This window comes from Rhopalosiphum maidis, chromosome 2, assembly GCF_003676215.2.
Source record: "Rhopalosiphum maidis isolate BTI-1 chromosome 2, ASM367621v3, whole genome shotgun sequence".
NCBI classification, from domain to species: Eukaryota; Metazoa; Arthropoda; class Insecta; order Hemiptera; family Aphididae; genus Rhopalosiphum; species Rhopalosiphum maidis.
Window position 1 is genome coordinate 34,054,683 of NC_040878.1, and position 9,905 is coordinate 34,064,587.

The following is a 9,905-nucleotide window of genomic DNA, read 5'->3' on the forward strand; positions in this document are numbered from 1 at the left end:
TAACCGTCAATGCCAGGTCAAACAGCAATGCATCGTCGTGACATCATTGCACGCATTTTCAAACAGTTTAAACAAAAATTAAAATTGATGAAAAACTTGGTTACATTGGCTGTATTCTGATAAATGGCAAAACCGAGGTTTTTGGCAAGCTCTACTCAGCTCACCTAAACTTTAAATAAATACATCGTAACCATTCAGTGTCACAAGTTGGAAAAATGTTTAGCGACTAGGGAGGCTCCAATCTTATTAAGAACTAATTAATAAACATATATTATATAACTATTTACTTTAACAGGCTTTTAGTGATATTTTTTGGGGAGAGGGGAGGGGGTTCTAAGCCCCCTATTAGCCATTACTGCAGCTATTCCATATTATTATATGTATGTAAAATTTAAATTTGTTCCTATAATAATTCTATATAATATACTATTTCTCTTCATTTTATATTAATAGTTGATAGTTAATACCTATTCCTATTTTAGTACCTATTATGAATCCCGAAATAAAAATTCCCGGAAGAAAGCCTCTGACGAAGAACTCTGGATAATCCCGAGACTTTAATATTACTCATAATCCCATGAAAATAATTATTGAACAAATATTATTTAAACACTAATTATAAAATTATTTATAATTACTTAAAAAAATACAGGTTTTAATAAAATTAATTTAACATTTATAAATACTATACACATCAATAGGTAACATTTGAAGTTTTTATATCTTATACACTATCGTTAACATATTAAAAATCGTAATATTTTATTTCCGAGATTTTTTTTTCCGTGGTTCTTCGTTGGGTTGTTTTTTTTGGAGGAGTTTTTTCTCGTGGATTTTTATTCTGATTACCTCTATAAAATAGTATTACATAATTTCCCTACTATCAATATACAATTATATTATGATTTATGAAACTAGCGCATTCTACAGACCAAGCGGCAAGCGTCTACTATTTATATGTCTATACGTCTACTACCTATTTGTTTTTTTCTTCGATTAGTTAGTACTGTTTACTTTTAGTGCAGCTACAGTCCTATATAGCTATACTTACATTTATAAGTTGCAGTTATTACTTATTAAAAAAAAAATTAATTATTATCTTTATGATCTGTGATCCTTTGTGTATCTAACGTCTCCTTAAATCGTGATACTCACGTCTTACTGTACACTGAGTACTGACTAAAGAAAAGGTACTTTTAAGTTTTTCTATTCTATTACCATTTTGCTATTACTGACTACCATGGCATAAATATTTAAGCCATTCTGACTATTTCTTATCAGTTATCAGTAGTCATCTCTGAGGTTCATGCATTTTTTGACTAATAAAAATGATAAGCTCTATAACATGATTAATGATTATAATATTTATATATATTTAAACTACTAAATATTCTATACTATGTTCATATTTTATATTTTGTGATTTTTTGGACTTTGGAATATTTAATTACTATTATTATTCAATATTCACCGTAAAAAAAAAAAAATACGTTATTAGATGGTAGGTATTATAATTGTGTAGTGTGTAAATGGTTGATGTCGATACTTATTTGCATATTATTTACATGATATTAATACATTGATTCTTATTTTTTCTTGACTGTCAGATCATTAATCTTGGTTATTTAATTTTTAAATTTAAATTTATTAATATTTTGTGTTCTACCTAAGAAGTTGTTAATTATCTGCTGTGCTTACTACTTAGTGGCTGTATACAGTGAATCTACTTTTGATATTCTTGATAATATTGTTCAACATTAGCTAATTAATAAATACCTACCTACCCAAAAGTAAGTTTTTATTTATTATAAATGATACTTTTTGGTTATCACCCAGCCATATAGTCCAATAGTTATATTAATGTGCCAATATTCTTCCTACAATTATCATGTTAAGTTCGTGATAGATGATCAATTTTAGAAAATGAGAAAACTTCATTTTATATTATAATATAGTAGTACGTTGTTGGCTTTTGTTATTTTATTACCTACTTATACCAATACGAAAAAATAATATAATAAAATTAATTTTAATGATAGTATATAGGTACTAAAGGTACTTTATGTGTATACCTACCTATACTGTATGCATTTTTATATATATTTTAAATTTATAATTTTAATATATTTTCTTATTAATAATATGTAATTTGTGTATTTATTATATAGTTTATTTTATTTATGAGCGAGAGGGGGGGGGAGATGAGATAATTTTATACAGTAGCAAGGAAATAACAAACAAGTTCCTTAAACATATTATATACCTATTATATGTGTGTAATGACTACAACGTTATATTATTATGATAATTTATTAGTAATAACCTTCACAATCAAATAGCTTGATGAAAAATTATTTGTAAAATAGAAGAAAGTAAATAGGTATACAAGGTATTTATCTTGTAAAATATTGATTTTTTGACTAGCATTAAATTGAGACTAACACATTTATTAGGTATGACAAATAGAACTGTAGTGAGATCCATCAATGATCATGGCTATTTAACATATTTCCATTTTTGTAAATTTTTATCTAATAAATCACTTTTATTTTTAACGATGTCATTAATGTCTTTATTATATCTTTTTCATCAATATTATTTATTATATTTTTTTCTATGGCTAAAAAACAAAAAAATAATAAATAAATAAATACCTCTAATTATTAATTATAATTAATAACCTTTTTTTCGAAACTTGCCAAACATTGGGAATTGTTCCGAAATCTCCCTGGCATAGTCCACCGTTTCTTACAGTAGTCAGAAAAAAAGCCACGGGAAAAATAAGCTACTGAAAAATCCAATTTATTTATTAAAAATAGTTGTATTATGTGTAGTAAATTATATTATTAAATATTTATTCTATAGTAATAAATATATTTTAGATTCTAAACAAAGCAATGAATGTATTGATTTTACTTATTTTACTATCATTAATTTTTTTTTTTTTTTGTGTTTGACATCTCTTTTAGGAAAATTATTAGGATTTCCTTAGTTACATATATTAAGGAAATTATTAAGTTCATACTGCAATCTACATTTAAAAAAGAATCAAAATAAATATACAACATTTTTGTATTATACTTATACATATCTAGGTGTAAGACATAAATCAATTAATTTCAAGATAATATCCACAAAATACTATGTTATTTTTCTTCAATTTATGGCATTTTCTGTTATTTTATTCTGAAAGAAATCACACATTTATATTCTCAGTTTGACACATATATCTCATCTATCTAATACTGTACTAACTTAATATTATTTTAATTTGACTTTTTTCTGTGGCTTTTTTTTTATCATGGATTATTGTTCCCATGGCTTTTTTTTCCTACATTCGTTTCTTACATACACTATATTAGTGGCATGACAATACTTCTCTGAGGCAATCATCACTGCCGAATTGGAATTGATAGGTTATTGAAAGATTATAGGTACCTAATTGACTAAATATTATTTTCACAAAAAAGTTCTTTGTCATAAAATTGTGCTTGTGATCCTTTTAAGTAGGTACTACATTAAACCTGCTTTGGAAAAGTTTCAAGTTGACCACTCCACTGCATCATAATATCAATAGTAGTTGAATATTTAGTTGGTAGTTTATTACAATAATTTACAAGTTGTTTTATAGCACTAGAAATGTTACATAACATAAAATATTAATAAACTCCAAAGTTCTAATAAACTATTTTGTGACATTAAACAATACAGAAATTGGTGAGGCACAATATTGTTGTTACCACACAGAGCTAATTTTATACCTTTAATAAAAAAAAAAACAATCTTAAAAATGTAGTTTTATATTCTTTATACACATTATATAACTTAAGAACTGTAAAATATCTAATATATTTTTTTTAAATATTGGTTTGATCAATCAAATTGTCTTGAAATTATTTCCCTTAAAACATTTATTTTAAATTGAATCATGTATACATAGTGAATATTGTTGAACATTTATTATTTTAAAATCCATTAACATTTTTAAAAATATAATATATATTTTTCATAATATCCAGTCAAAATAAAACATTTTTTTTTTCTTCAAAAAATATATTTTTATCATTATAATTTTTAAATTGTTATTGTTTTGAATGACAACTTAAATTTCTAATGTCATATTCTGTAACAAAATATATTTTGTAGTATTTTGATACATACATAAGCGAAGCTAGAAGATGGTTTTTGGGGGTTAAGCCTCACTAAGTTTTTGATTAGCTCCCCCCCCCAAATGTATTCCATAGTATTGTACCTACAATTTTGTATCATTATTCACAAATATACTACTTACAGGGCATGATAACCGTATATATTTTTTTTTATCTATAATTTAAAATACTTAATAAAACAGTTTAAGTGATTTCTTTTACATTAGTTTTTTTTTATTTTACAGTTTATTTTTGTATTTGTACTAATATTGCTAATACTATGCAATACATTATTAAATTTTAGTTTATTTGTTCATATTTGTATTAAAATTTAATTAGCTGTCACACGCTGAACAAATGTTTACATATTTAATAATAATGATTGTTGTTGACTCTTTCGATAAAAGAATCACCCTCTATAATTAATCAACTATATTTTAGAATATTTTTTGATTATACATTTTTATTATAGGTAATTAAAATGGATCTCAAGTTAATTTCCAGTAATAAAAGTTTTGGTGGTTACCAGAAAGTTTTTGAACATTTTAGGTAAATTATTTTTACACAATTAAATATTGTGAAATTTATTGTTAATTTTATTTTTATATTTTTCAGTCCTACATTGCAATGTAACATGAAGTTTGGCATTTACTTACCACCTGGAGAGAATGAAAATGAAAAATTTCCAGTGCTATTTTACTTATCGGGTCTTACATGTACTGAACAAAATGTTATCACTAAATCAGGATTTCAAAGGTTTGCTGCTCAATACAAAATAATTGTTGTTGCTCCTGATACTAGTCCAAGTAAGTTTATTTATTATAATATGTATAGTTGATAAAATTAATAAATTTGAATACAATACTTTATTTATTTTTTATGGGAAATAAAAAAGTTATAAAATTAGAATTCATAAAACTCTAGTATTAATACATTTTATGAATTTTATATTGTATCTTACTATTTTAAATAGTGACAAATATTAACATTGCTAAGTATGGAGATATATAATTATTAGTGGTTATAAATGTTATAATATAGTTAGTGAAATTAAAAGAACAATATATTTTATAAATATTAAGGTTCTATTATAAATATATCAGATATTAAATATACTTTGTTATATAAATTTTATAATAGTACGGTTTATGATATAATATCACAGTTGAATTATAATTTAATGTAATTATATAATGATATTATTTATTTTTAGGAAACTGTAACATTCCTAATGAAGATGAAAAATGGAATGTTGGTTCTGGTGCTTCTATGTATGTTAATGCTAAACAGGAACCGTGGAATAAACATTATCAGATGTTTACCTATATAACTGATGAACTTTATCAACTTGTCCAAAACACTTTCCCAGTTATACAAGATAAAATATCTATTTCTGGACATAGGTATATATAATATATATAAGTAATTAAAATAGTATACCATGTGTGTCCGCGGAAACAGAGTATACTTTATCACTCAGTTATCTGCTCATAATTTTCAATTGTGTTAATAGGATATTAAACTAGATTATTAGATCATAAATTCCATTAACTTTATCATTTTGATCTATCAACTTGTATTCCAAACCCAAAATTGGATATATGAGACTTTATAGATCAAAGTTACTTAAAGAAAAATCAATCAATCCAACAATTATATTCTAAATAGGAGTTGCCATTAAAAAAAAAAAAAAAAAAATAGTCCTGTTGCACAAAACACATATACAAAATATATTTGTTAAAAAAATTGTAAGTTAATGAAGTTTATTATCCAATAATCTAGTTGTATGTCCACTAAATAGAATTAAAAAATACATACAGGGTATTGAGTGATAAATTATACCCTGCTTTTGTGAACACAAACACTAAATAAAGATATTTTATATCTTATGATAGCTCATTTATTTATAATTTCAACAAACAATGTCCAATTTACAATATACAGTGGATTTCGCCTAATGTGGGCACCGGTTAAAATGAGCAAAATGGTCTGGTCTCAATAAAAATAATTAATACAACTAATTTTAGTTTTTATGGGCAACTGCTAATGTGGACAAACAGGGCTGATCCCGGCGTGCCCACACTAAGCAGAATTTGGTGTAATTATAATGATAACAATAATAATAAAATAATGTAGCAACTGCTAAATTTTTAAATAATTATGAAAATTGTAGTACAAATTATTAATTATTTATATTACATATAAATGTAATAAAGTACAAATACTGGAGAAGTATAGGATATACAAAATACTTTGATCAAACTCCGTATAAATTTAGTAGTTTGAGCTTTAACAAACAAAATTTGATGAATCTTGAGAGAATGTTCAAAAACTTTTACTAATTGTGTAATATTTTTTCTTTTACTAATTCATATACCATATATATAACACAATTTACTCATATATTAGTTACAATATTATATGTAACTAAAAAATGATGATTATTATTATTTAATTATATCAGGTAATAGCTACTACTATTCTCCGTTCTAAAAAAGATTACACCAGGAGGTAACCGGTTTCTATCTGGCGATGCGTTTCTCACATAACAGCATAAGTAATAACCAGTGGAAGAGGAAAAAAGTGTGCAGAATTGATGTATTCTTTTTTGGAACGGAGTATAGTATAATATTAAGTAAACATGTTTACATATCTATTATCTATATTATTATTTTATATACTGCAAACATTGAAATTATTATTAAATGATTTTTTTTTAAATTTAAGTAGCTTTTAAATAGTTTAATAAGTCTTGATTGCTTCTAGCAAGTATCAAAATATTATGTCCATTCAATTTATTATTATTCTTTTAATTTGTTTTTATATGTAAACATTAAACAGTATGGGTGGACATGGGGCATTGTTATGTGCTTTACTTTGCCCAGGAAAGTATAAATCAGTGTCATTATTTGCACCTGTTTGTAATATTACTAATTCACCTACATTAATTGATGGATTAACAACATTAATTGGAGAAGAAAAAGACATTTTGCAAAAATGGGATACAACTTTTTTAGTAAAAGAATATAATGGTCCTGAAATGGAAATTTTAATACATGTGGTTAGTATTTATATAAATAATAAAATAAGAAATAACAATTATAGTTTTTAATCATATTGTTTAAATGAATTGAATTTAATGTCCACAGGGTAGTGATGATGAATTTTTAACAAAGGATTTACTAATTGATAATTTTGTGGAAGCAGCAAAAGAGTGTAAAGATAACAAAATCAAGACCAAACTATTTCTTGAAGAGGGCTATGATCATGGATATTATTTTATATCAACATTTATTGGAGAACATTTTAAATTTCATTCATCTAAATTGTCCTTGTAAAATAATTTTACATTGATGTTTATTTTTAAATAAAAGAATAGCAATGAATATTATTAAACTGTTCTATTAAATTTTAACATTATAATATTATTTGTATTGATCATTTATAAATTATTTAATTAAATGTTAATTTTACCGCTTGGTTAAAATATTTAATAGGAAAATATTAAAGCTCCCTAAGTAACTTTTTTTTATTATAAGAAAACCTACAACCTGTATTTACATAACACAATAAGTAAATATAAAGACATATATGCATATATATAGGGACGTATTTAGGGGAGGCGAGGGGGTACCATCGCCTCAGGTGACAAATTTTTTTAGAATTTATGGGCGGCAGCGCCAGCACCCAGCAGCATTTTTTGAACCATAATCCATTATCCATTTTCATTCGTCAATCAAAAAATTAAAATATTTTTAGTCTTTGAATAATAGCTGCACTGCGTTTTTTACTCAGTTGTAGAATTATACTATAATATTTATAAACATTTATGGTTTTTAATTTTTATTTTACATACATGTTAATATTATCAAAAGTTGACCACATAAAATCCCCGTGTTTCAGCGGTAAGCAGGTAATAGTTTACGTCATTGTTGCGTCTTGTTATTGCTTCGGCACATCGGCGCCGATTTTATTATTTTAATTTAAAATCGCTAAGTATTTTTCATATGAATTAAAATTGATTTTATAGTGCTTATACGTTTATAAACTGTTTGTTGTGTTTATTATTTTGTAGTTCGACATTTGGTTAAATTAGTAGTTTTAATTTAATAATTTGTTGACGCAATTAATACGATTCTGTATAAATATGGCATTTTTTCAGCTTCAAAAGTTAAATATAACTGAAGTACGAAAACAAGCAGATTATTTTAGGAAATGTTATCCTAATGATTTACCATTAACATTTGCAAATAAGTTTGTTCATTTTAGAAGCTATTTGCTTACAAATTCAAATAAAGAAAATATACCAAAAACTGCTTTAGAAATGTGTAAAATGATACATGATGATGACATTCAAAATATATACCCTTACGTCAACATAGCACTCAGAATTTTCCTATGTTGTCCAGCTTCTAATTGTTCATCAGAAAGCTCTTTTAGTGCTCTAAAGAAAGTTAAAACATATCTAAGATCTAGGATGACAGATGATCGCTTAAATAACTTGTCGATACTTCATATAGAGTCAAATATAACTACTTAAATACAGTATGATGAAATTATACAAGATTTCAGTGAGAAGAAATCTAGACGTAAATTAATAATGTTATGTTGAGTGTATAAAATGTATGGTTAAATTAGTTTTTAAATTAGTATTCACATTTTTTGGGGGGGGGGGGTGGTATTTAGCCATATAAAGGCGGAAATACAACTTTACCTGAGGCGTCAAAACTCTAAATACGTCTCTGATATAATATATAGCTAGATTAATTTTATGAGGGAGGCTACCTATTAATAAAACCCTTCAGAATTTAATTTAAATTTAGTGATCACAATATTAGCTTCTTTTGAGATGACAAAGGGAATTATTCGGTGCTAAACAATTAAATATTAAAATTATAAAGACCTATCTACTTTTGTTTTTATATTACGTATACATGGAAATTAAGAATCTTTAATCAATGCAAGACTATGTAACTAAACTGGTATAAGTTTTAACTTTATGTTAAAATTATATGTTCCCTATAAAAATAATAATACCTAATAATAATAATATAACAATGTTCGATGCGATTATAATATTATCAGTTTATATTACCTATTGTCTAGTTTAATTTTTTCTCTATAGCCTGAAAAGTCTAAAGTAGCTCTATACAATCTAGAGCAGGGGTCAGCAACTGGCGGACCGCGGAAGGCAAAACTGAACCCTGTCAACACATTGTACTTATTTCATTATGTATAAAGATTTGAAAAAGATTTTTTCACTGGACCTCATTGATTTATTATTTTAATCTTTAGGACTCCAATAGAAATTACTTGCCGACACCTAATCTAGAGCTTCACTTGTTAGTCTAAAAAAATCATTCACCATGATTCATGAATAATGTTTTTGAATAATACCTAACACATTAGTTGACATATTTTAGGTATATTCATAAGTAGTAGAGTAGTTCATACTGGAACCAAATAAATTTGAAAAACAAAAAGAGTATAAAAAATCTATTAATCTAAATGCAAATGCACATCCTTTCATTCTGCGAATGATGCCTAAAATCAGCCCCTCAGCCCCTGTGATATAAGCCATAGACTAAAATACCTACATTTATGTGAGTTAACTTAGTATCTCAGTTCATAATATAAGGCTAACTATATAAACTTAAACTATAGAAATTACTTATGTTACTAACAGAATATATAATATTATGTAGGTACAGTGTACTTATATAGATAAGTATTATAGTCGCTATAATTTATACCTAC

The 9,905-nt window shown here is 25.4% G+C and overlaps 1 protein-coding gene across 2 annotated transcripts; it reads left to right on the forward strand.

Annotated features, from left to right (window-relative positions):
- Positions 1 to 995: 995 nt before the first annotated feature.
- Positions 996 to 7,539, forward strand: LOC113551250 (S-formylglutathione hydrolase-like). Of its 2 annotated transcripts, none has more exons than XM_026953380.1 (6): positions 996 to 1,190; positions 4,621 to 4,697; positions 4,764 to 4,954; positions 5,362 to 5,551; positions 6,990 to 7,209; positions 7,298 to 7,539. In XM_026953380.1, exons 2-6 carry the CDS (start codon positions 4,630 to 4,632, stop codon positions 7,484 to 7,486), a joined length of 858 nt encoding a protein of 285 aa, XP_026809181.1. In that variant the 5' UTR covers positions 996 to 1,190; positions 4,621 to 4,629; the 3' UTR covers positions 7,487 to 7,539. The 2 variants fall into 2 exon arrangements, with proteins under 2 accessions (XP_026809181.1, XP_026809180.1); XM_026953379.1 differs by lacking the exon at positions 996 to 1,190 and adding an exon at positions 1,501 to 1,790.
- Positions 7,540 to 9,905: the final 2,366 nt, after the last annotated feature.

Coding starts and splice junctions, on each gene's coding strand:
- LOC113551250 (XM_026953380.1), top strand. CDS start 4,630: ATGGATCTCAAGTTAATTTCCAGTAATAAAAGTTTTGGTGGTTACCAG. Junction 4,698..4,763: donor AAAGTTTTTGAACATTTTAG/GTAAATTATTTT, acceptor TATATTTTTCAG/TCCTACATTGCAATGTAACA. Junction 7,210..7,297: donor TGGAAATTTTAATACATGTG/GTTAGTATTTAT, acceptor TAATGTCCACAG/GGTAGTGATGATGAATTTTT.